General features: G+C 45.1%; 3 protein-coding genes across 9 annotated transcripts in view; all 3 read right to left on the bottom strand.

Annotated features, from left to right (window-relative positions):
* Nucleotides 1-3571: 3571 nt before the first annotated feature.
* LOC111770293 (platelet-activating factor receptor-like) lies at nucleotides 3572-4576 on the bottom strand. The gene has a single exon (XM_023627858.1). The coding sequence runs from the start codon at nucleotides 4574-4576 to the stop codon at nucleotides 3572-3574; it is 1005 nt and encodes a 334-aa protein (XP_023483626.1).
* A 3821-nt stretch (nucleotides 4577-8397) lies between these two features.
* On the bottom strand, nucleotides 8398-12443 carry TMEM35B (transmembrane protein 35B). 2 transcript variants are annotated; one of them, XM_003364413.5, is made up of 3 exons: nucleotides 11482-12443; nucleotides 9935-10115; nucleotides 8398-8972 (listed from the first exon to the last, which is right to left on the bottom strand). In XM_003364413.5, the coding sequence occupies exons 1-3, from the start codon at nucleotides 11587-11589 to the stop codon at nucleotides 8800-8802; spliced, it is 462 nt and encodes a 153-aa protein (XP_003364461.2). In that variant the 5' UTR covers nucleotides 11590-12443; the 3' UTR covers nucleotides 8398-8799. The 2 variants fall into 2 exon arrangements, with proteins under 2 accessions (XP_003364461.2, XP_023489528.1); XM_023633760.2 differs by having other exon boundaries at nucleotides 9935-10058; nucleotides 11482-11614.
* A 518-nt stretch (nucleotides 12444-12961) lies between these two features.
* The window catches only part of ZMYM6 (zinc finger MYM-type containing 6), a 34216-nt gene continuing 20065 nt past the window's right edge, over nucleotides 12962-27112 (bottom strand). For 3 of the 6 annotated variants that reach the window (XM_014737452.3, XM_003364411.5, XM_023633727.2), the window contains exons 13-16: nucleotides 26550-26690; nucleotides 26067-26104; nucleotides 16894-17038; nucleotides 12962-14920 (exon numbers count right to left, since the gene is read on the bottom strand). In XM_014737452.3, coding sequence (XP_014592938.1) covers nucleotides 13089-14920; nucleotides 16894-17038; nucleotides 26067-26104; nucleotides 26550-26690 — 2156 coding nt within the window. In that variant the 3' untranslated portion in view covers nucleotides 12962-13088. Of the gene's footprint in view, nucleotides 14921-16893; nucleotides 17039-23062; nucleotides 25050-25171; nucleotides 25237-26066; nucleotides 26105-26549; nucleotides 26691-27112 lie in introns of those variants that run through there. The other 3 variants (XR_011431893.1, XR_011431890.1, XM_070249301.1) reach the window with 2 other exon arrangements.

Raw genomic sequence — 27112 nt, 5'->3', positions numbered from 1 at the left:
AGAGAAAGCAGGCTGAAGTCTGACGGGCTCTCCTACAGAGCCTGAGGGAGCAGGTGGAATCTGGGCTAGCCGGGAGGATGCAGGCAGGAGCAGGGAGGGTCACAGAGGATGCAGGGCTGGCCAAGGGGCCCAGGCAGGAGTGTGCAGAGCCAAGGACCTGGACCAGCCCCGGCCAAGGGCAGAAGGGTGTTGAGGGGGGTCCAGAGACCCGGACAGCGATGGAGCTGAGGGAGAGAGTGGGGTCCGAGAGAGAAGAGGAGCTTTGTTTTTTCTGGGCCGGAAGTAGCTTCCCCTTACCACATTTGGACCTCACAGCCACAAGGTGTGGCCTGGGTGGGTAGGGCCAGGGATTGGGCATTCCTGGCCCCGCAAGAGGGAGGGGAAGTCTAGAGTATACTAATTTACAGCTGCTGAAAACACTTGGCAAATGAGTTTTCCTTGGATCCTGGAGAAAGGGGGTGTCAAGTATCTAATCTTCGTCCTGGATTGAGGGTGAGTCTTCGGGCAAATTCTTCAAGGTTTGGAATAAGTAAGGGGACCAAGAATCCAAAAGGCTTGACAGTACAAAGCATCTCTCTCATCCCTCAGGCTCTTTGCCTCTGGGTCCTCACCCCAGGTTCCAGCTCTCCTGAGCCCACAGGGAGCGAGGGGGGTGATTCTCACACACTGTAACTCTAGACAGAGGCAATCGACTCTCAAATTCTTTTCCCCAGGTCAGACATGAAAGACTAAGTTAGACATTTCCCAAAGGAAACTGATTACTAAGGGGAAAGTCAAATCAAAAGCAAGATAGTACAAGACCGCGGGAATGGACAAAACCAGGAGGAACGATTTTTTATGTGGACAGAAGCAAATTCAGCCTCAGGAGATTCAGCTGGTTCTAGTGTGGACACGAGATCATTCCTCAGAGATCCAGCCTTGCATGGCCCCCGGGGCTGAACAATTCATTCCACCAGAACAAGTGAATTCATGATGTAGGCCCAGGCTGCCTCCTGGCCTTGGCCTGAGTTGCTGGTCAGTGTTGCATAGAATGAGCCAGCCTAATCCCGAAGGAAGGGGAGAGAGCTAACAATTACCGTGAACCTACTGGAGTGTATTTGGGCTTTCATTTAATTCCTCCAACAAGCAAGACAGGCTAAGGTGTGGCTGGTGTGAGGTCTTAGGTGATATCTTTTCTCTTCCCATTCCCACCCTCACCAGGTTTCAAACAGATATGCAGGAGGCTGAGAAGCTGTCTAGGAAAAAAACACATTAACCATGCTTACAGTTGGAATGCAGACAGGAGTCCAAATTCAAGAAGGAGGCAGGTGATAATACCCAGTCCTTGGTTAGGATGTGGTAAAACAGGGACCGTTACATGCCATTGATGGGTGTGTAATTGGTCCAGCATTTTTGGAGGCCATTTGGTGATGTAATTAAGCAATTTAAGTGCACACATATACTCCTTGACACAGCAATTTCCTTGCCAGGAATTTATTCTACAGATTTACAAGTATGCAAGGATTTGCGGACAAGCACATCCATTGCATCGTTGTTTATACAGTAAGACAATGGAAACAAATGTCCATCAACAGAGGACCAATTAGTAAAATAAATACAGCATAGTCTATTAAAAAGAATGAGGTAGATCCATATGCGTCGATATAAAAAGATGTACAAGATATACTAAGTGAGAAAAGTGCAGAAGAGCCTTGTAATACTAACCCACTTGGGGATTTTTGAAGAAAATTGACTACTCATATATTTGCACTGGAATAGAAAACATCTGGAAAGATACACACAACAAGAAACTATGAACAGTGGTTACCACTGGGGGATCTTTACTTTCTATTTTACATTTTCCTCTACTGCTTTGAATTTATTTTTGTGAATATGTATTACTTGTAAAAATGTAAAAGAAAAAATTTAAAGAAGGAATAAGGGAGCAATGAAAGGTAACATCAAAAATAAAAGCAGGAATTTACCAAACTTACTGTTAGAAGGCAAATTCAGCAATAGGACCTGAAGGTCAGTAAGACATGGTGGCTGATTGATGGACCCTTCCTGACCCCACTGACGTGGCGACATAAAGATGCTGCTCTCACTCATAAGCTCTAACTCCTTGAGACCCAGGCAGCCCTGCTGTGGGGCCCCCAATAACATGGCTAAGGAGGAAGAGTGGTTCCCTTCTCCACTTGAAGTAACTGCTGTGTCGTCAAGGCACAAGGACCGAAAGCACTGGCGGCCAGAGCCATTGGCAGCAGTTTGCACCCAGCGACAGAGTCCCAGCTGCACCGAAGGGGAGAGCAGCAAGTCTGGCTCATCTCCGTCCCAGCCAATAACAGGATGGATCTTCAGCTTGGTTGCCACTAAGTCTCGGCACAGTGGAGGTGATGGCAGAGCTGCAGGGATCCAGCAACAGCAGAAGGAAGCAGTCATCAGGAATGGGTCAGGAACACATCCGGGCAACGCAAGCCTGGAGAATCCCAGAAACACTTGAGGAAAACCTCCCAGAGTGTCTGAGTGAGTCCTTGGGCATTCTAAGCTAATGATGTTCAGGTTTCATTCATTCATCTGATATACTGAGGTCTTACTAGGTGCGAGGCCTGAGAGGATACAACAGTGAATAAGGTAAAGGCAGAATTTATTAAGTTGAATTGGATGGAAATAAAATTGCCAATATTCAGCCTTTTTGGATCTACAAAAATGGCCCTTTCTTATGTATCAACATAAATACATTCTGGCAAGACAGAAAGAAAAAACCAATGGGGGGCTGGCTCCGTGGCCGAGTGGTTAAGTTCGTGTGCTCCACTGCAGGTGGCCGAGTGTTTCGTTGGTTCGAATCCTGGGCACGGACATGGCACTGCTCATCAAACCATGCTGAGGCAGCGTCCCACATGCCACAACTAGAAGGACCCACAACGAAGAATATACAACTATGTACTGGGGTCTTTGGGGAGAAAAAGGAAAAAAAAAATAAAAAATAAAAATAAAATCTTTATTAAAAAAACCAATGGGTTACCCAATTAACTGCTTGATGATAATCGTGAAAAGAGCTATGCAGGAGCAATCAGATCTAACCTAGTTGTGTAGGTGTGTTGCTGGTTTCCCCATAAAGAGTTACTTTTGAGGAAGTGAGAATGAAGGGGAATTAACTTAGGAAAGCAGAGGGACATCATTCCTGGCAAAGTCAGGTGAAATGGCCTTGAAGGGTAGGACAGCGGTCTGTTCCAGGGGCTCAGGTGACTGAACCGCGGAAAGGGGCAGAGGTGGTAGAAGGTGAGGCCGGGAGGGAAGCAGGAGCCAGATCAGGCAGGACCTTGTACGCCATTTTAAGGACTTTGGTTTTTATCCCAAGAGATTTAAAAAACAATGGCATCTAATTTGTATCCAAAAGCTGGCAAAGTCTAGGAAACATTCGGGTTACGAAGAATGTTCTATCTCCTTTTTATGGCCCGGATGTCTACAGCTACTGGGCTAGATGGTTGCGTCAGGATCGGAATTCGGAATCTTCTTTCCGAAGAGCTTTCTCCACCCAGGATGCCACTGGGAGGGTGGCAGAGGTGAAGCGGGCGGGGAGGCCAGGGCCTCTCTAGGAGGAGGCCAAGGAGGCCGCGTGCGGCCGGGGGCCCCCGGCCCCGGGGCGGCAGCCCAGCGCCCAGCAGTCCTGGCGGAAGCGGCGCACGGAGAAGCAGTAGATGAGCGGGTCCAGGCAGCTGTTGAGGCTCAGCAGCGCCAGGCTGAGGGTGTGCAGGACGTCGAGCGTGGAGGCGGCCCGGCACCCGCCGCCGTCGCCGTCCGCGGCGCCCTCCTGCCCGGCCACCCAGGGCGCCAGCAGCAAGTGGTAGGGCGCCAGGCAGAGGGCGAAGACGAGCAGGAGGCCCAGCACCATGGTCCTGGCGGCGCGCCGGTGCGGTCCGGCGGGGACCGGGCCCGGGCCCGAGGGCGCCGCGAGCGCCCGGGCCAGGCTCACGTAGGCCGCGAGCACCAGCAGGAAGGCGGCGGCGAAGAAGGCCACGGGGGCGTAGGCCAGGCCGGCGCGCGCCCCGCCGTGCTCGAGGCAGCGGGTGGCACCGCCCGGGCCGGGGCGCAGCGCGCGAGGGGCGGCCAGCGAGGGCGCGGCGCAGGCCAGGCCGGCCAGCCAGGCGGCGGCGCAGGCGGCGCGCGCGGGGCCCCGGCGGCGCAGCGAGAGGAGGCCGGCCACCCCGGGCCGGGGACCGCGCACCGCGCCGCAGCGGCACACGCTGATGAGCGCCGCGAAGGCCACGGCCGCGTAGGTGGCCGCGCAGTAGGCAGCCCCGGCGGCGCGGCACGCGGCCTCCGGGAAGGGCCAGTGGGCCGGGCCCAGGTAGTAGGCGAGCCACAGCGGCAGCGTGAGCGTGAAGAGCACGTCGGCCAGGGCCAGGTTGAGCAGGTAGAGACGCAGGGCCTGGCCCAGGCGCCTGCCGCTGCGGACGAACACTGCCAGCGCGGCCACGTTGGCGGGCAGCCCCAGGCCCAGCGCCAAGGCGTAGGCCGTGGGCACCACGATGAAGCGAGCAGGGTCATCCCAGGGGCTGCAGCCACCAACACCCAGGTCCCCAACACTGCTGTTCATCTCGGACCTTGGTCAAGGGAGAAGAAGAGAGGTCACTGTGGAGCCTCGCCACAGAAGCAGCCCTGCATCCACCTTCCCCACCACCAGTCCCCTCTTCCTCAGGCCTTGCTGGGAGGAGACACGAGAAGTAAGGAAGTCCTGAGAAGTAAGGAAGTCCTGAGCTCGGCCAGCACCCGCTGGGGCTGGAGAGGGGAGGGACTCTAGCGTTCTTTGAAGTAGAATGGGCTTGCTGACAAGCTGTGGGAAATGAGGAAGAGACAGGAGTCCCAGCTGGCTTGGAAATTTCCAACCTTAGTAACTGGGAGGGTGGAGGTGCCCCTCACAGGTGGAGTGTGGTTCAGCTATGTGGGGACACAGGCATGTACAGGAAGCCCAGCAAGGCTGAGCCAGCAGGCATTGTAGAGAAACCAGGCTGGAATAGAGTCCTTCCCGGAAAAAGCCCAGCCTCCTTCCTCCACGTGCCATCCAGACCAGTGGGAGAGAGAGCAAGGCACGAATGAACAGGATCAGGATGCAGTAACCTAGAGGACAGGCCCCTGCATGGTGACCTTGGCCTTGCCTTGGTGAAGGTCCTCTCCTGGGGCTTGCCTGGAACACTTTGGGCAGGGCTGAAAAGCCTTCACAACCCCCAGGCCTTCCACCTGTTTCCTTCGTCCTCACCTTTGGACCACAAAGAAGTCCTGGGTGTGATTCAAAACTCTGGACAGCAAAGCAGAAAGAGCACAGGCCAGGGAGTCAGGCAGATTCTGGATACAGACATTTATCTGCCATGTGACCTTGGGCAAATTACTCAGCTTCACTGAGCCTGTCTTCTCTGCTGTAAAATGGAGATTAAAATACCTACCTCACAGGGTTGTTGGGAGGATTATGAGAAAACATAAGTAAAACTCTGAGCACTGTGGCTGACGCTGGGGAGATACTTCATAACCATTAGCTCCCTTCCCCTCCAGGCAGCACACAGCGAAATGTGTAGACCCGCACAGGCACACACACATTAGAGACAGACACCCCAAGCAAACAAAACAACACAATGACATCTGGGCGTAGTCCTCTTCTCTCCCCGAGGGGGCTAAGTGAACAAGCCAATGAATGGCCTGTTCCTACTTTGGGCACATAAGTCATACTCCTAGGGTGTCCCAAAACTCTGTTCCTCCAATACCGATTTTGCACTTCCGCCTTTGACTCAGGCTCCAGTCCTCTCTGGGACCCTGAGTGAGCGTATTCCCTTCTCCTCCTCTCAGCTCTGTCCAGCATGGCTCTAGACCCTAAGTGCCCACCCTGCAGCTCTCCCGGCCATCTCACCAGATCAGTCCTCTCTTACCTCTTGCTGTTCTGGCTGCTGCAGCTCTCTCTGGGGCCCTGGGGGCCTGGCTTTAAGGAGCTGAGCCAGAGCAGAATCCACTCCCACTTGCACATCCCAGACCCTCCCATCAACCCACTAATCCCAAGACACACAGGAAGAATGGGCCCAACAGCTGGAGGAGCTGGGGCCCACCTGTGACAGCTGTGAGCTGGGTTTGTGGGGTGTGGCCAGGGCCCCAAGGGAAGGGAGTGTCATTGCAGGGCCCAGGGGCACACGGAGGGAAATAGAAGGGTGAAAGGAAGGCCTGGCAGCTGACTGTCATTGTGCTGCCCTGCCCGAGGTTTAGGCTGTGGTTTGGAGGGCGCATTTCTGGAGGCCTGGCTTCTCCTTGGGCTGAGGCGGCACTGCTGGAGCTCGACACTCCTGCTGCTGTCAATCCCAACTGCTCCTCCACAACAGCTGGCCAGCCCACTCCTCCAGCACCCTGCCTTTCCTGCAGCTGCTGGGCGGGGCCTACAGCTAAGCATGGCGGGCCCTGTAGCTGCTAATCAGCTTACAGGCCAAGCCTTGGTAAACAGGAGCTCTCGCTCTAATGCCAGCTGTGAGAGGTTTTCCTCAAAGTCCAGGCTGGCTGTGGCATCCTGGAAGGAGTAGAGATGGTAAGAGGCCAGGGTCCTAGGGCTCCAGGCTCTATTTTCATGGGCTTCGAATTTTTCATGCAGAGGGGCAATTCTGGAAAGCAAGGCAGATTTTATCACGTCGGACAGATCCATCATCCCATCTACCCTCAAGCTGAAGGGAGCAGGGATGCCATGTCTGCCCACTTCCGACTTTGGCAGCTGGGGCAGCGGAAAGTGTGGGTGCTGGAGTCAATCAGGCCTTAATTCTAGTCTCAGGTCTGACACATAGGCACTTAAGCTTTCTGAATCCATTTTCTCATCTATAGAACGAACCGCTATTTAATAATAAATGCTATTGAATAACAGCATTTACTGAGCACATATTATGTGCCAGGCACTACTGTCAGCACTTGAACTCCCTAAATCCTCACAGCAACTCCATGAAGTATTTACCATTATTATCCACATTTCGCAAATAAGCTAGTAAGTGGCTGAAACCATTATCTACCCCCTCCCTTCTTTGTTGACCGGTGTGGGTAAATCTTAACTAGTGTAAGTCCACCATGGGAATTCCATCCTCCTCACCAGTGACTGGCCTAGGAATGGAAATGTGACACAGTTCTGGCCAGTGGGACGTGAAGAGAAATCTAGGGGTCTTCTAGGAGAGCTTTCCTCTCTCTTTCCACCTTTGGATGTTATGTGCGAATGTGCCGTCTGGAACTCCTGCAACTATTTTGCAACCGAGGCAGCAGCCAATAAACTGAAGGCAGCAGAGGAGAAAGTTGAAAGAACGTCAGTCTTTGGTGTCATCACAAAGCCAAATTAGCCAACATTGAAACTGAAGCTATGTTATCTCTGGACCTCTTATGCGAGAGAAATAGTTTCCCTATTGTTTTGATGCCCTGTATATGTAGTATATGAATACCACTACATACATATGTGTGTATATATATATATATGTACTCATAGACATGTACTAATATATGTGATAGTTCTGTAGACTGATTGCATCACTGTCCTTTCAGACACAAGAAGAAAAGACCTACCTAAGAGCGCCAACTTGCCTGAGGTTCCCAGCTCGTGTCAGAGCAGAAATTACCATTCTCTAGTGAGGATGAAATGGAGCCATATACATAGACCTCTTTCACTCCTGTGGGCTCCCAAAAGCCACTGTCCCTGCCCCCAAAGCAACTTGTAGGCTGGTGGCTTGAGTATTTGCATAAATAAATGAATTCTTTTTCCTCACTATTTTCCCTTATGGGAGGGACGACGCTTCCCAAAAGGCCCCCGCTGAGATGAAGATGGTTGGTGATGTGATAGGAAGTATCCTAACATGGTCATTTTCCCTCCAAAATTGTCTCACACACCCCCTTCCTGACTCCCCAGGACCTCTGGGATTCATCCCGGGCCCCCGACAGTGCTTTGACACGCAGCATCCCTTGGAGCTGGCTGTCCCCTGCCTCCATGTAGGCACTGCACTGAGTGCCCCCCGTCACCCAGAGGCTGGCAGTTTCAGGTCCTGTAAAACGATGACTCAATGCCATCTCTGTTAGCTCTGCAAATCTAAAGTGCACAGCAAGATAAAAAGGAATGGGTGGGAATACCTCGTGTGGCTTGGAGGGCACAGGCAGAAGCAGGTACTTATACTCTGCCATACCCAATGTGTAAATTTTAAGTATGTAATAAAAACCTTAAAAATGTGCCTGCCTTTTGAACCAGCACCCTCACTTCTGGGGAAAGAAAGTAAGTTTGCAAAGGTGAATTACTGTGAGGTTTACAGTAGCAAAAAATTGAGAATAATCCAAAGTTCCTCAGTGGGGGCCTGAATAAATACAGTACATCCTTACAATGGAATACTATGCAGCCACTAACATCAATGAGATAAAATAGACATGGAATGGTGTCACAGTGTATTAAGTTTAAAAAGCAGGTAATAAAGTAGTACATATGGTCTCATCTTCATTAAAAAATACCTGTATAAAGGCACAGAAAAAAGTTGAGAGGTACAATTATACAAAGGAACTGAAAGTAGTTATTTGAGGGCATTAAAATTTTGGGCGATTTAAATTTCTCTTCTGCTTACTTTCTATTTTGACATGACATAAGGAATGCTAGTATGTATAACACATACCCTTCAAAAAAGAGCAGTAAATGTCCAGGAGAAAAAGCAGGGCCAGGCAGACAAGCTGTCTGTTTCTACACTGGCCTACCCTGCACATATTGGTAATAAGGTGGCAGACTCTGTGTGTCCCCATGTTCCTGCTGGGACCGTGACATGGCACGAAGAGGCAAGAGCCACTCTACTCCCAGGGTTCCTTGAATGCACCTGGAGTCTTCCTAGTGGCTCTGACCACCTGCTTAGTTTGGACCAAGGCTTGGCAGATATCCAGCAGCAGCAGGAGCCCCAGGCAGACGATGGCCGGAATGCAGGTGTTCAGTGACTCTTTCAGAGATACCAAAGTGAAGAGAGCCCCTAGAATGGAAAGTGAGGTCCCTGGGGATCCAGGAGGTCCAGGAACTCGGGGCTCTCCAGCCCAGGCCGACCCACTCCAGCACAAGCCCCCCATGAAACACCCCCACACACACCCCCTAACTGGCTGTGCTCATCTCTCTGGCAGAGAGAGCAGAACCAGGAATCAGAAGCTTCTTGAACTAATGTAGCCCCTTTTCAGAGGCAAGAAAGAAACAGGGAGAATCAAGCTAAATAGGGCAGGGAGGTGGCTAGATGGGCATTTTGGAACAAATTCTCACTGATCCTTCTCCTTTCTTAATCCCACTGGAGGGAAGGAGGCCCGGGGGTTGGTGGTGGAGGTGTGGGAAAGATCTGAAAACGAGGGAAGCTCCAGAGATGGAAAGCAAGCCTGGGGGAGGGAGGGAGGTGGTGGCAGCAATGGTGAGACAAGGCCAGGGGATACCGAAGAGCCTGCAGAGGGCTGGCCTTTGAAGCAGCAGCTGTCTTCGTACATCAGCAGTGGCTGTGGGCAGAGCTGTGATGAGGGGGCCTGCTAGGACTGCCTGGCACACGGAAACTCTCTGCCTTTCTGTTCAGGGGGCCCAGCTGCCCTGCTCGCTGTTCCCACCTGCCAGACACGTAAGTCCAGTGGCAGCTGCTACTCCGTGCCCTCATCTCAGGGTTAGGGGCGAGGAGAGAGGGGTAGGGGCTTTTAGGTTACAATACATCTTTATGATGGAATACCATGCAGTCACTTGAATTGATGAGGTAGAAGGTATATTTGACACAGAAGAGCGTTATAGTATATTAAGCTTAAAAAGCACCTGTCCTAGTCTGAAGACCATGGAAACTGCAGTAGAGCAGGGAGTGTTCCTAGTTCCAGAGAAAAAGAAAAGGGAACAGCCAGATCTTTCTAGCACACACACACCCTCCCCACCCCGCAAGAAGTCCCCGTTTCCCCAGCCCACTTGGGCCTCCCTTACCCATCATGAGCAGGGTCAAAAGCAAGTTACTGATGTCTTGCAGCACCGGTGGGCCCAGGACCAGCAGCAACCCAGCCAGCAGTTCCAGCCAGCCCACAGCCGCCTGGTAGCTCTCGGGATCTGGCTGGTAGCAGAACACCTTCAGTGGGAAGACCTCAGCAAACTGCACGAACAGGGCTTTCTAGGGGCAGCAGGGAGCGCCTGTCAGCCACACTCCCGGAGGATCCACTGCCCAGGCGCTCCGCAGGGGCTTCTGTGCCTGTGTCCCCAGCTCCCCCAACAAAGGAGCTTCCACTCTAGGTCAGGTCCAGGGCAGAGGGCAGAGGGCAGCCTGGAGAGGACACGGCCTCCTTGCAGGGCTGAGCTTTGGAATCAGGAAACAGGCTTCACATCCCTGGGAGAAGGGCTGGACAGTGGTGCAGAGATGGACTGATTTCTCACCAGATTACAACTCAGCCCCAAACTCCAGGAAAAGGAAGTTAGGCTCGGGCCTCCTCAGCTAGTGCTGAGGCCTTACAAACGCCACAGCTTCTCTTTCTGCCTGGCCTGCTTTCTCTTCAGGCTACCAGGCAGGGGATATTTCGAGGTAGGGGAGAGGATGGAAGGGCGGACTGTTGTTCATTAAACAGATTCCACTCTGAATATTATATGCGGGGTCCTGGATCCCACTGCAGGAGACACGAGTGGAGTTGAGGGGCCTCAAAGTGACTCAGCTTGCTCAGTCAGGCTCTGTCCTGGGCCACGTGACAACTTCACCCCTGCCCTCAGGTTGGCTACCCTTACCTGCTCCCCCATCTCAGATCTAGGCCCCTTACTCAGCAGCCCAAGGAAGCAGCTCTAAAGGCCTGGCTGTGTGGATGTACTTCCCCACACAACAGCACCCTAAACCAGGAAGGAAGGGGCCGGGGAGAACCCAGGGCTGGGAGAGGGAGGTTGGCAGGGGCCTTCAGGTCTGGCTTATTCAGGGCTGGGGGGATTGGTGGGCCTAAGGACATGAAAGCTTTCCTGAGAGTCTGGAACTAGACAAGAGGCCAAAGGGCAACTTGCAGGCCTCGCGCTCAGGCTCCATGGAAGGGCCCTCTGGACTTTAAGTTAGGAGACTGTCTAGTTTGGGTCCTGCTGCTGACCTTCACGGTGGGTCTCCTACTCTGACAAGGGGAAATTGATAACCCCTTGCCCCAAGAACCAATAACCCCCAAGAACTCAGCAAACAAAGGGGAGGAAGAGGGCAGTGGGAGCTTGGTCCCTTTTCCATTCCCTCCTCCTCTCCCAGGGTCCCGGGCATTCCCACTCCAGCTCTAGATGTGCCCGGGCCACCAGTGCTCGCTGGAGGGGGCCATGCCGGTGCCCCGCCGTCTGTGGGAGCTCCGGAGAGCTCGCAGGAGCTCCCCAGGAAGGGCCCACGTCTGATCGAGGTCCAGGTGCTCGCCCCCCGCTCTGGGGCCGGCTCGCCGGAGGCCGGCGGCTCGGCGGGGCGCGGGCGGGGACAGGCGGGGGTGCCGGGGGAAGGCCGGGGCCGCAGCTCCCGCCCCGCCCGAGCCGCTCACCATCCGCTCCGACGTGGGAGGCGAGAGCTGCTCCGAGAGCTTGGCGGCGCCCGTGAGCGCGAAGAAACCGCCCAGCAGGACGCGCAGCGCGGCGAGCGGGAGCGCCATGGCCGCGCGGGCCCTCCGGACGCGGGCTCGGCCACCCCGGGCCAGGCGCCCCCGCAAGCCCGCCCCGCCGCCGTCGCTCCCGCTCCCCCCCGCCTCCCCGGACCGGACGCGCCTTCCGGGGCTGTGGCCTCCCTCCTGTCCCGGTTACGGGAGGAGCCGGCCTTGGGGCGGGGCGTCCCCATCTCACAGATGGGGACACTGAGGCCCACTGACTCTAACCGGGCCCCTCTGATTCGGGGATAGTCTCTGTCTCCCAGCCAGTACCGACAGAGTGGAGGCCAATGTGGGGACCCGGCCGCGGCTCGCAGAGAGCTCTGTGACGGTTGAAAGACCGGGGCTTCCTCCTGCCACACTAGCTTTGCGATCCGAGCTGTCACCCAACCCGGCGGGCCTCGGGCAGTGGGGATAACGCCCTGTGAGTCCTCCCGAGTCTGTAACAGGCCTGGCACACTAAGAGCTCAAAAAGTTACTTGCAAATAACTCAAGTAATGAAATTATTAGTAGTAAATCACTAACTAGTAATTATAAAATCGCTTCTTGTTCCTTGCTATCTTTGCAATTTCTCTCAGCTGCAATCAAACCGTGACAGGTGTTTGACAAGTCAGATACCTGCAGCCGGAGGGAAGAGAGGTTTTCACTGGACAAAACCCAACAGGCCAGCCCGGCCCATGAGCTCTTCCCTGGAAATCTGTTGAGACCTGGATGGGCAAACAATGCGGCCAAACGTGACGAGCTGTCTGGGTTTTTCACTCCCTCCTCCTCTCCTGGCTAACGATGTTTGTTTACATTTTTCAGTGATAAAATAATTTTAAAGGCAGCTTTCATGACACATGAAAATTATATGAAGTTCCTATTTCAGCACTGACATATAAACTTTTATTGAAACAGCCACACTCATTTGTGTGTGCGCTACCTATGGTTGCTTTCGGGCTGCAACCGCCCAAGTGAGCAGCTGCCACTGTATGGCCTGCAAAGCCTAAAATATTCACTATGTGGCGCTTTATGAAAAAGGTTTGCCAAGTCCTGGTCCATTGGGCCACAAAGGCCCCTAACAGGGGTCTCAAATGCTCCTGCTGCTTCCATTTCCTGTTAGTCAAGCAGCTTAGGTCTTTGTTTTCTACCTACTCGCAACCTGCTGGGGTAGGTGGCTGGCTGGCTGAAGACTGGAATGTCCTGTCATGTGCTTCTGAAGACCACACAGTTTCAACATCCAGGTGTGCTATGAATTATAAACTGGACTCTTTCGTTATCTACGTCTTTGTCACTAATCCAGATTATTCGATCAATCAGTAAAATAGTGAAACTCTCTACCGTCGGGATGATTAAAATTACAAATGCAGAATTATTAAATTCCTCAATAAAAAGAGAAAAGTTATTAAAACACTTATTTAATCACTGAAAACACATATCCACATTAGGAAGTTATATTTTAGGATACTTATCTCATTCAAAATTTAACACAAAATTATAGACTTTGATAATAAGCAATATGCATGTTACTATTCTTTCTCCTTTACTAGTTTTTCTATCCTTGGAATTAAAGATGTGACTGCAAGTCTTAGGGCAGGGCCAGAAACTAACAGGTTTCTCTGCTTTGACTCAGTCAAAGCTGAAAATGTCGCATCGCATAAATAAACAGTTGAAAAAGGCAATAAAAATTTCATTGACTTTTCATGGAGTTCTGGGTAACTTGTCTTTGCATTGATCCAAAACTGAGTTACAGACATTGATTTAAATACTGATTGTGATCCCAAATCTGAAGACAACTGTGCTAGTTTTTCTTCTTCGAAGTCCGTGAGGTTACTATTTTGGTGATTCATAAAAGGATTAAGTATCCACGAATTTCCTGAACGCAAGTCTGCTTCTGGTGGGTAACAGTCATTGAACACTTGAGAAAGCCCTTCCAGGTGCTTAAAAATAATGCTTGCAGTACTTCTCATGTTTAAGCCTGATGAGTTTGAGAATTCAGAAAATGAAGGGAACATGTCATAATCATTCTCTTGTGTGCGCTTCAACCACATTTTTAACTTTTCCTTAAATACATCGATTTTATTATACAAATTGAAGAGGGTAGTCATAGTTCCTTGGAGACTTAAATTTAGTTCATTTATAAGTGAAAAAATATCTGACAAATAGGCCAGCTTTGCAACCCATTCCTCATCAAGAAAATACCTGGCCAAATCTGAATGCTTTTGGTTTAAAAAGATTTCAATTTCATGCCGTAATTCAAATAATCTTGTTAAAATTCTCCCTCTAGATATCCAACGTACTTCGGCAGGAAGTGGTAAATTCACATGCTCAGGTCCCATCTCTTCGCACAAAATTGTTAACATTCGTGAATTCAACGCATTGCTCTTTATGAAACTTAAAATTTGTGCTGACTGCAAAAGAATTTCATGTAAACATGGAGACAACTTTTCTGCTGCTAAATGTTCGCGGTGAATAAAACAATGTGTAAATGCCACTGTATTCGTGGCAACTTCTTGAACCTTTGCCCTTAAACCAGAACACCTGCCAGTCATGCTTGCAGCCCCATCTGTACAGAGACCCACACAGTGTTTCCAACTCAGAGATTTACTATCAATATAGTTATTTATTAGTTCAAATATTTCAAAACCAGTTATTTGAGAAGGCATCTCAAGGCAACATAATAATTCTTCTTTTATATCACTACAATCATAGTCAATGAAACGAATATAGCACAAAAGAAGGGTGATACTGGAGATTTCTGAAGACTCATCTATCTGCAGGGCAAACCACTTGGAGTCTCTGACTTTTTGAATCAGCTGATCTTCAATGTCTGCAGACAGTTCATCGATCCTGTGTCCGATCGTATTATTAGAAAGAGGAATGGTTTTCATTTTGTCTCCTGCACTGGAACCCAAAACCTCTGAACACATTTCTACTAAATACGGTTTAATTAATTCTTCAGCGATGGAAAACGGCTTCTTGCTGGCAGCAACTTGGAGAGCAATTAAATAAGAAGCTTTCACAAGTGACTTTTCAACTAGTAAACACTTTTTTAAAGAACTGTTTCGACATGCCATTTCAAGAGATTTTTGCTCAAAAAAATCTACTGGTTTGTTTTCTAATTCTGAATGTTTTGTCTTCAAATGATGAGAAAGATTTGCTGGCTTCATGTTTTCAGTGGATAAGATTTCTCCACAAATGACACACTGTGGCCTTGGCAAACTTTCTTTGGATCCCGGACAGATAATAAAACCAACTTTTAAATATTCCACATCACAAGTCTGGAAAAAACCTATTCTTTTTCTCTTGGCAGGTGGAGAATCAAGTTCCGTGTCATTTTTCTCATTTGGTATAGGTAAATCTGAATGAAATATTTGAATTGCCGTTATTTCCAAGAACAAATAAGCAACGTTCTTTACGTTTTTCCTCACACGTTTAAAATTTGTATTCTTTTTACTATGCATATTTCTCAAAAGAATACACTAATTAAAACTTAAACATAAGCCATAACATTTCCATGATGCCATTAAAAACTGAATTTCTCCTTTGCCCAAAGCTTGGCCACTGACTGAAGTGAAACTGGACGCTGTGGTACATGAACTAACAATGCTATATGTTCAATAGGTTAATGGAATTAGGGCTGAAGTCCACAGAATACATCAAATTAAGAATAAATTACTGTACTTTAAAAAAGTTCAGGAAAAAAAGAGAAAACAAATGCTGCAAAAAGTTAACATTTGGCGAACCTAGATGAAGGGTAGACTGGTATTCATTGCGCTGTATTTTCAATCTTTCTGAATTCTGAAATTTTTCCAAATTAAATTGGGGAAAAAAGATAAGGGTTCATTATTAGTTTTAATAATCAGTGTGAGTGAGGGTGCAGAGAAACAGATGCTCTCAAACACTGCTAGGTGGAGCATAAATTGATGTAATCTTTCAGGAGGGCAATTTTGCAACATGTATCAAAAGCCTTACAAGTCTCTGATAGCTTTTGAATCTAATTCCACTACTTAGGATTTATCCTAAGGACGTAATTAGACAGGTAGACGAAGATCCACTTACACAGTTTAACTCAACATTGTTTATAATATTAAAACACCAGAAGCAATCTAAATATCCAGTCCTAGGGGGATAGATAAGCTTCATACACTAGAATCTATGCATCCATCAAGAATCTCAATGTGTACTTAAATGTATATTGACATGGAATAATGTTTCTGATGCAATGTCAAATGAAATGGCTTACCATAGTAACAATCCAATATTTAATCCAGAAATTCAAAAAAATGTCTAGGTACACACTAATCCACACATATGGATGTCCACAGATCCTTTACTACCTTCCACATGTGAATGTGTATATAATATAAATTCAGGGACACAAAGAGTGTGTCGTTTTAACAGGAATATAAAACAATCAAATTTATTGAGGAAAAAAACCAAGATTCTCCTGGACTCCTACCAAAAGAAAGGCACTCTACATAAAAACTCATGATTAGGGGCTGGCCCTGTGGCCGAGTGGTTAAGTTCGTGAGCTCCGCTGCAGGCGCCCCAGTGTTTCGTTGGTTCAAATCCTAGGCGCAGACATGGCACTGCTCATCAAGCCACGCTGAGGCAGCGTCCCACATGCCACAACTAGAAGGACTCACAACTAAAATATACAACTATGTACTGGGGGGCTTTGGGGAGAAAAAGGAAAAAATAAAATCTTTAAACAAAAAAAACCTCATGATTACTTGTTGACAGACTAAACTTTTTAATACATTATATTCTGTGGAGTAAAATTATTAAAAACAAAAATCAAAAAATGCTTTGGGCAGAATAGGCTATGAATGATATTGAAACTATAAGGGTAGTGGGATTAAAAGACATTAACATGGATTGGGGCAAGAGTTTACAACCTTTTCAAGTATATTTAAATAATTTTCCTGATCACCAACACCTCAGACATATAGTTACATTTTTAGTAACGGACAAATCAACTCGCAGTGTTTTAAAAAAAGAACTAATATTAAATCACTAATGCTTTTAAATAAATGTGTATCTTAGTAACTATAAGAGCTTGTCTGTGTGGTTGAAAAGAGCAGTGCACACATATAGGAGATGTCTGTCCACTCTGCACAAGGCTTTGTGTGCATATGGATTCAATTTAGCAGTTATTAGTGTTAATGACAATAATTTAAAAGGAATAAATTAGATGTTCAAAGTATGTGATCTAAGAATTAATGTTTTCACCTTTAAGAAACTGTCAAAGACTTTCTTTTCCTTTCTTAAAAAAACACAAACAAAACAGAAGACAAGCTTTCTACATGTGGAAAGCACAAAGACACATACCTGTCTGACACTTCTTGTGTTGTGTATGTGGTTTGCAAGAAGTGGCCTTGGTCTGTGTGACGGGCTTGCACATCAATGCTTTGTTCTTTAAAAGCATGGAAGACTGGGAAGATAGAAGTTTCAGGGCATCAGTCTGTGTACTTCCCTAGTTAAAAACAAATTCAGAAAACAAAGAGAGATTTTTTTAGTACCTTACCACTGACAATAATTGCTATCAATTGAAAGATGGCCTATATCAAGACAAATATAATTCCTCTAAAACAGTGATTGCAACAAAGAAGTCACTTTGGGAAACATACACTAGTTCCTAATTCTTTTAATCAGTATCCTTCCATTTACTGACTTTTAAAAATAGTTGACTATAGTAAGGACAATGAAAACAATCTTTGCTGATTAGGACAATTGGTTATTCAGAAAAATTAGATTCAACCCAGGTCATACGGAAAAATATATTCCATATTCATTAAAGATCTCAACATGAAAACAATAAAACTTTAAAGTAAGTGGAGAACTTTGAAACGACCATAATAAGGAGAAAGTATTCTTAAATAAAACAGAAGAGTTAAGAGTTAAAAACAAAGTAAAAAAGACTGTTAAATTGGACTACCTCAAATTTTTTTGCAAACGAAGGTCTTTATAAAATGAAGTTGAAGGATAAGCAACAGAGAGGAAAATATATTTAAAACATGTTTATTCATTCAATAAATATTTACTGAATGTTGACTACAAGCCAGGCACTATTCTAAACCCTGGGGATCAGCAGAGAACAAGACAAAATCCTGTTCTTATGGGCCTTACGTTCTAGAGGGAAACACAGAAGATAAACAAGTAAAACGAAGAGATAATGTCTGCTTCCAGGTAGTGCTAAGTGCTGTAAAAGAATAAAGTGGGGTGAGGGAGTGCAGAGTTATGGCGTGGAGGGGGGTAAGTGTGGAGTCAACATTTGAGCAGAGGCCTTCTCATTATTCAAACAAAGAAGCAACCAGATGCCTGAGGTCAGAGGATTCCAGGCAGACAGACTGTAGGTACAAAAGGCCTGAAGTGGGAGAGAGCTGAGCAGGCTTTAGGAACATCAATGAGAACAAGGCTGAAATTAAGGAAACAGGGGCTAGAATATGTTTGGAGCGGGAGGCAGAAGCCAAATGATACAGCATCTGAAGGCCTGAGCTAAAATAAATGACAAAAAATCAGGATTGTATGTTACGTGTGATGGAAAGCCACTGGAGGCTATATTTAAATTTACCTTTTAAATAGGTAATAGATGCAATAATTTTGAATTATGTAATAACTCAAAAGGTATGAAAGAGTATACATGAAAAGTAAGTTTTCCACACCCGCATGCCATCTATCCAGACTCAACCTTGAACATGAAAACTGTCCCCAGCTTCTTATACATCCTTCTAGGGACGGTCCAGGTAATTAAATAAGTTGCTTCTGACTACAAACGGTAGCGTGTTATTAGCAAAGTTCGGCACCTTGCATTGTCACTTAGCAAGCTATCTTGGAGTAGATTTACATAACTTTGAATAAAGCTGCCTAGTAACAGCTTTATACACTGAATGTACCACAGGTAGTTTGAAGAGCCTCTGCTGCTGAATTTTTAAATGTTACAGACCTTTTGCTATCATAAACCACGCTACAATAAATATCCTTACACATAAACTCTGCAAGCGGAAGAAGATCTGCCAGTGCTGTTTGGTGGGACAAAAATATATTAGAATCTGTATATTACAGATATTAAAATCACACTTTTTACAGATGTCAATATCTGTATATTACAGATTTTAATGATGATAGTACTGCCAAATTGCTTTCCACAGAAGATACAGCCAATTATATGAGCTTCAGGAACGTACGTGAGCCTGTTTCCCAACACTCTAGTCAACACAGTACTATCAAACTTTTTGCTATTTCTCGATAAGTGAAAAATTCTCGAACAGTAGTGTGGGTAGGTATTTTTTATGTTTAAGCATTCTTTATAGCTCCTCTTCTGTGAATTGTCTATTCATATCCTTTGCCCTGTTTTCCTTTATCTTTTAAAAAAAAACTATGCATAATTTTTGAATGGGTGATGTAACATGTGACATAAAATCCAAAAATGGAAATAGTAAACAACGAAAAATAACTTCTCTCAAAATTCTCCCCCCGTCGTTCAGTTCGCAGAGGCAACCAGTATTATCTATTTATTGGTGCCTTCCAGAGATATTCTCTATATATGATCAGGCTTGTGTTTTGTGTGTGTGTGTGTGTTCAAAATACAAATGACAGTAAGCTATACAGTTTTGTGTCTTTTTTCACTTATTATATACGAGACTCTGCTCTATGTGTACATACAGAGCTGCCACATCCTTTCGAATGCATGGTATTCCACTGTATGGATACAGTGTATTGAATTTAACCAGTCCCAACAGGACCACTGTGTATGTCTGTGCAAGGGACTCCACGTGCCAGGCCATGTGACTAGGTGCGGGATTCAAGAGGGGGTGGGTGCAGTTCAGGCTCTACCTACACAGGGCTATTTTTTCCTAATTCGCACAATAACTCAGGATGAACTCACAGTGGCCCTGACCACTGAGGAAACAATTAGGTTGTTTCCAAGCTTTTGCCACTACAAACAGTGCTGTAATTATTATCTTTGTACATACTTCATTTCATAAATGTGCGAAATATATCTGAAGGATAAATTCCTAAAAATGAAGTTCCTGGGTAAAACGGTATTTACATTTTAAATTTTAACAGGTTTTCCTAAATTGCCCTCTGTAGCAGTTTCACAAACTGCTTCTGGCAATATGTAAAAACGCCTTTATAGTGTTATCCATTTTTATCTTTGCCAATCTGATAGAACTGTAGTTCTAACTGGCATTTCTCTAATTTTGAAGTTGAATATCTTTGCATATGTTTAAGAACTATTTTTATTTCCTAGTCTGTAAACTGATAAATCATACTTTTGCCCATTTTCCTAATGGGTGTTGGGTCTTTTTATTGATTTATAAAGGCTCTTTACATATGGAAAAAAACTAGCTTTGTTTTTTTTTTAATTAAAGATTGGCCCTGAGCTAACATCTGTTGCCACTCTTTTTTTTTTCTTCTTCTTCTTCTTCTTCTTCTCCCCAAAGCCCCTTAGTACATAGTTGTATATTCTAGTTGTAGGTCCTTCTAGTTCTGCTATGTGGGACACCACAGCATGGCTTGATGAGCTGTGCTAGGTCCACACCCAGGATCTGAACTGGTGAAACCCTGAGCTGCAGAAGCAGAGTGTGCAACTTAACCACTCAGTCACAGGGCCGGCCCCAACCTAGCCTTTTATGACACGAATTGCAATCTTTTCATTTGTCTTTTGCCTATGAAATGTACTTGAATCTCCCTAAAAAAATCTCTTACGGCCTCTGGGTTTTGTGACATATTTAGAAAGATATTCCCCACTTCTGTGGTAAAATTCTTTCCTATATTTTTTCCTAGTACTTTTATCATTTTTTTACATTTAAATCTCTTCTCCACAGGACTTCATTTTCGTTTAACTTGTGAGGTAGAAATCCAACTGTATTTTCTTCCAAATGTCTACTCAGTTGTCACAACACTTTTTATTGAACAATCTAGATTTCTCCTACTGATCTGAAATGCCATCTTTATTATCTCTAAATTCCCATATATATATGTAGGTCTATTTCTGGACTTCTTTTCTATTGAGTTGTCTATCTACTCACAGCTTCAGTAACAGTTGTTTTAACTATATACTTTTATTTGTAGTTTTCCTATAATTTTAGAAACTAGCTCTTCCCCTTTATTCTTATTTTATCAGAATTTCACTGGGGTTTTTTAAGCAGTGGAGTGACACAATCTGATCTGTGTTTTACGATCGTTCCAGCAACAATGTGGAGGGAAAACCTGCAAAGGGCAAGAATGGAAGCAGGAAGATAGGCAGGACGTCAGTGCAATAATCCACAAGGATGACGGCGGGCTCAGACCAAGGAGGCAGCAAAAGGAGTAGGAAGAAGTAAGGAACCCTGGAGAGGAAGTCTGGGGAAAATCACAGAGTCCTGTTTTAGACAGATTAATTGAGATTGCTGTTAATTATCCATGTGTAAATGTCAAGCAGGCAGTTGGATATATGAATCTGGAGCCCAGACGTCAGGGCAAGAGACGGAAATCTGAATATGAGCCACCATCTAGGTGGTCTTTAAAACCACAGGGCTGTGAGTCCCCTAGGAAGGAATGTAGACTGAGAAACGGGACAAGTACGATGACCTGGCGGTTGAAGAAGATATTTCAAGAAGGAAGGAGAGATCAACGGTGTCGAACGTTCCAGAAAGGATGAGCAGAATGAGAACTGAAAATTGACCGTTGAATTTGGCAAAATAAAGACGAACGGCAACCTAAGACAAGAGAGTGTCAGTGGAGTGTGCAGATGAAAGTGGTTACTAGAGTGAGGTAAGGAAAGATAACAGATCAGAAAACGGAGGCAGCAGGTAGAGGCCACCCCGAGAGTTGTTTTTCCAAAATGGAGAGCAGAGAAACAGGACAGTGGCCTCATCTGAAACAAAGAAGGATTTGTTTCAGATAAGGAGTATTACTGCATGCTTTTGCATTGATGAAAATGATGAATAGAAAGGGGGCCAAATCCAGACTATACAAAGAAATCCTAAAAATCAATAAAAGACAATTCAACACAAAACTGGGGAAAAATTAAAAACAGGAAATTCAAAGAAAAGAAAATTCAAATGTTCAAAAACATAGAAATATAAGCAAACTCACTAGTAATCAGTGACATGCAAAGTAAGACAACAATAAGATATTACTAAACGGATTGGCAAAAATGTTTCAATCTGACAACCTTAAATGATAGTGAGGCTGTGGGAAATGAACACAATCATAAACTACTGAGGGGAATAAAAACGGGAACAGCCACTCTGTAAGGAATTTAAAAACCAAAAATGCAAATTATCTTTGACTCAAAAATTCCACTCTTCCTTATCTACACTAGACACACACCTGCCACGTGAACAAGGAGACATACACAAGGATGTTCACAGTAGCAGAGATTTTTAATAGTGAGAAACTGGAAGTAACCTAATGTTCATCAATTGGACAATGGATAAATAAAATGCGGTACTTGCATAAAATATAATACCATACAGCAGTCAATAGGAATGTACCACCAAGCCTAGTAAGAATCATATAGATATTTGTTGAAACAGTATTAAATATTTTCCATGGACTTGTATATACGAATGTGAAGGATTAAAAATGGTCTGAGGGGCCAGCCCCGTGGCCAAGTGGTTAAAGTTTCGTGCGCTCTGCTTTGGCGACCTGGATTTGCAGGTTCAGATCCCAGGCATGGACCTACTCCACCCATCAGCCATGCTGTGGAGGTGTTCCATATGTAAAATAGAGGAAGACTGGCACAGATGTTAGTTCAGGGCTAATCTTCCTCAAGGAAAAAGAGAGGAAGATTGGCAACGGATGACAGCTCAGGGTGAATCTTCCCCACCAAAAGAAAAAAAGGTCTGAAAGGACATACACCAAACTCATAATAATAGTTGCATCAAGTTATGTGAAGGGGGACTAATGGTAGTGATAAACTTTTTTTTTAAAAAAAAAAAAAAAGGTAGGAGGTAAAAAAAATCTGAACAAATAAGCCAAATCTAGCAATGGTTAATGCTGGAGAGTGGGAATACAGCAGAGCAGGACCTGGCAAAGTATGGCTCGTGGGCCAGGTTCAGCCCACCACGTATTTTTGTCAATAAAGTTTTATTGGAACACAGCCACTCACTCTTTACGTATTGTCTACGGCTACTTCTTTGCTACAATGGTAGAGGTGAGAAGGTGCAAGAGAGACCATATGGCCTGCAAAGTCTAAAATACTTACTATCTAGACCTTTATAGGAAAAGTTTGCTGACTTTTGCAGTTGATTTTCTTCTTTGTATTTTCCTGTATCTCACCTTCCCCCAAAATTTAAGACAATTTAAATAACTTGAAAGAGATTCACACTAAAGTCCTAGAGAAACGAAAGATTCTAAAACGGTCAGTTTTTTAAAAAACCCTAAGAGTACTACATTATTGATCATTATACTTTTTATAGACTAAACTGAAAATATTAATCAGAGCTGTTCTGTAACACAGTTTAAACGACTGGTAAATTATAGAAGTACTCCACATAGGGAAACCATATATAAGACAGTCTCATTTAATACGAGGGATATTCCTGAAAATCCTGAATAATTTAAAACTAACATAATTCAAGTCTAATTGTCTCACATATATAAAGTAGAGGAAGGATGCATTCTCAGAGTACAAGCAACATAGATTATTTTTATAACAGATATTAATAAGGCTTATTAATAGAAAACAATACATTAATACCTTAATTTATAATTATGTAAATTAATTAAAATTCTAAAACGTGTAATAATTAATAAAATTACTAATCCTATAACAGTAATTTATTAATCATGTAATTTTAAAATATAACAACGTATAATACATAATATACACATAAATGCAGAGTTAACTTAACAATAGTTCATTAACTAATATGGTAAACTGCCTGAAAATAACTAAGAAGTTACCATTATCAACTTCCAAGAACACAAATGAGAGAATGAAGAGTATCAAGTTAGGACAAGCTACCTCCCTCTCTACACTACGGTGGAGCCTGATCTGATTCCTTCAAAGACTTCTGCTAAAGAAGGAATCTAATGTGGTTTATTTTTCCCCCCATTTTTCTTCACTGAGGATTTCTTGACTGTTCGCCTTTCACCTTGCCACCAGGCAACAGCAATCCACATTTGGATCACCCTCTTCAAAAACAGCAACCGTTGCTGAACTACGGTCAAAAGCCTATGCCGGTCACTTCACTGTTAGCTGACGTGCTGAAGGCCCAGGCCAACTGCGGGGCCCTCTTCCCGCTACCTTCATTTTTCCAATTCCAGCAAGTCTTCTTTCATTAATCCACGGGGAACAGCCCGAGCAAAATTTCAACATCTCCTTCATCAACCTTGCACAAATCTACCTTCTTTACCACTTTCACGGATTTTTTATTAGCAGGTGTTACACTGTCTTCCAAGTTAAAGCCTCTTTAAATTATGGTGAAGATGAAATGTTTTGATAGCTTCAGAGTCAGCAGATACAGCTTGCCTGCTCATTTTTATATTCTTAAAACCTTGGTGGGCTTTAAAATCGGAAAGCCAGCCATGACTTGTACTAAACCTTTTTGTCTCACTGTCATTTCCCTTCAAATCATCAAAAATACTCCATGCCTTAGCACAGATTATAGCTTGGCCTTAGGGGCACATTATGGCAGCATCGATCTTGCAGTTGTGTTGCCAGGATTTTTTCCATTTATTCCATTATCCTTGCCTTGCTATAAGATAACTTTATGAACTAAAGAGTGTACCTGCTTTTTTTTTTCCTTTGCTGCAAAAAGCTTTATTGTTTCCGTTGGGTTCACAGCTTATGAGAGGGCTCCAGTGACTATAAGGAGAGGCTCAGGCAGAAGCCCTGACACCAGGGGGATGCTCAAGGGGTCCCTCAAAGGCCACTGGGCTCTGGAGGCTCCCAATCGTGCTTGAGGGTGAGCCTTTCAAAGAGTTACCCATCCAGCCCAGCCTGGGGGCAGGCCAGCCCGCAGAGGTTAGTCAGGTGGTTGCCCATCTTTCTTGATGAGTTTCACTCCTCTAAGAAGTGGCTCTCCAGGGAGTCACAGAGACGGGGATCTGCCTGGGCAGAACCCAAGGCATGTAGATCCAAAAAGCCTTGGTTCAGGTTCTTCTCCAGGACCACGGCAGCTTCCACGGCATCCAGGGTTTTACCCCACTCATCTTGGGACAGTTTCTGCACGGCCTGGAAGAAGGCATGGCCATCACACTGGTCTTGCATCTTCAAGAGATGCTTGGCACCCTCACGCTTCTCCTTAGCCACCTTGTGGAAGAAGTGGCCCACACTCTCCAGTGCCACATCATCACAGTTGAAACAGAAGCCCAGAGAGAGGTAGGTGTAGAAGGCTGGCACTAACCACGCAGTTGACAGCAACCTGGGAATAATTCTGATGAATCTGGGAGCTCATGGTTGATCAGCAATAAGGAGCTAAGCTCAAAAAACGGTGCTGGCTGGTCCCAGAGGGAGAGCATAACTGAGAAGACGGTTCCAAAGGTTGCAACTGGAAAAGAAGTTGGAGGCTGGTCGGAGGCTGGAAGGAGCGTCCCTAGGTCTGTTCCATCCACACACCACTGAAGCAAGAGACAGATCCATGGGATCACTGGGTGCAGTGCCAGGGTGTACCTGCTTTAATGCCGCTTTTGGTTTTTCCGATCATTATCTTCTAATATTCTGCAGGGTGCACTCTCCTAAATTAACAGCATGACATATCACAGCAGTGGTCTGGCATTTTCACAGTTTCATCACATCCAACTTCTGTTCCAAATTTACTGAATTTGGGGCACACTTTTTAGCACTTGTACCACCACTAAATGAACTTGAATGACACTGTCTTATGATATTAAAAATAGATTTTTAGTTGTATCAAGAGCAAATGTTAAGAGAGCAGCACAACAGTCACCAAACACATTAACGCAAGATCTGACACATTAGGGTCATGTGACAGTGATAAAGGATAATGGGAATTTTGTTTTCCTGCTGAAGTGATGCTGAAACAAGACAGCAGTGACAGTCTGCAATCCTTTCTGCCTGGTAGATTTCAAATTATGAATTTCTTCAAAAAATTTTTTTTAATTTCGGCAAGTTTCACAATATTTCAAATTTGAAGCATAAAGTGGGAATTTAAATATATTTTTACTTTGCACTATCTTCAGCCTCACATAATTCAAAGATGCACAAAACAACACTGCACTGAACTTTTTTAAAAGACTTTCTAGTTTAAAAGAAACATACTTGACAGCAATACAAGAGGGAAATAAGCAACCAGATGGAATTAACAAGTATTTTTTAAAAATTAAGGAGGCAGAAGACAAAGAATAAAATAAATGAGGAATGCATTCTTATTAGTGATCTAGTCGGGTCAAACTTTAAGATTCGAAAACAAAACTTAGTGCACTCCACTTTTTTTAAAGACTACGCTGCAAACAGAAATGTACTCAGATACATATTAGAAGGCTATATCCAAAGTAAAAAAACATCCAGTGGCATTATCAGGAAAAATATTAACAATAAAACTTACATCTTCAATGATCTTTACTGCCTCTTTCGTAACTGCACCTGTTATAAATTAAAGCAGACATTAGTATCCCCACACTATACAGAAGTAAACACTGAAACCAAGAAGTTACTTTCCTCTCACTAAGGTGGGCAAGAGTCTAGACCAGAATTTCTCAAAAAATGGTCCAAGAAAACTAAGTATCAGTATCACCTGGGCTGCCTGGTAAAGGTCAGGTGCCCAGGCCCCAAGCCCATCCTGCTGTATTAGGATCTCTGGGGGTAAAGGCAGACCTACTAAAATCATTTCAGCTCTTTAAAAAGTAAAACCATGCAGACCACTTCCTTCCCTATCCATGGCCCCCTGCTGCTACCCACTTCCCTCAGAGACAGAAGGGCATGTTTCCTCATATAAATGTAAACATAAATATGACCGATAAATGTAAATATTACACTAGACAACACTCACCTCTACAGTCTAACCAAACGCCTTTATATCAAGTCATACCTTCTACAGCACTGTTAGTGTTCCCTGTGGGCTGGGCAGGAGAGATTTTTGCCAATGACACCACACTGGTTATCACTGGTGTTGTATTTGTCTGTGCAGAAGAGAGCTCCATTGAAGCAGATGGCGCCTTAGAAATAATTACTGATTAAAATAAACAAAAAGGTAAGACCTAGTATAAACAGAAAGGTCACCTGAAAAAACTCTAACAACTAAGTTTTCAAGGTGCAATGCAAATATCTAACTCTGTATAATGTTGGGTGGGGTGATTCTGGTCAGCTTAGTGTTCATTAGGACTAGAGAGGGGCTGATTGTCTAAAACAATAAACCTCAAATTATCTTTAACAGGTAAAAATAAAGAAATTAGCTTCAGGATTAACTGGGTCTTTCTACTAGTGAACATGAAAACTCTTACACCTAAGCTTGCTTCCAATAAAAATTTAACCCAACAATCTTTATAAGTTGGTGAGGTAGCTGTCCATCCACCTAAGAACACTGGTTTTGTTAACCCATATTATAGATGACAATTCTACCACCAATCTGACTGGTCTTAGGGCACAGATGGC

The sequence above is a fragment of the Equus caballus genome, chromosome 2, assembly GCF_041296265.1.
Source record: "Equus caballus isolate H_3958 breed thoroughbred chromosome 2, TB-T2T, whole genome shotgun sequence".
Lineage (NCBI taxonomy): Eukaryota > Metazoa > Chordata > Mammalia > Perissodactyla > Equidae > Equus > Equus caballus.
The sequence above is the reverse complement of the archived record's forward strand: the minus strand, read 5'-3'. Positions and strand labels throughout refer to the sequence as shown.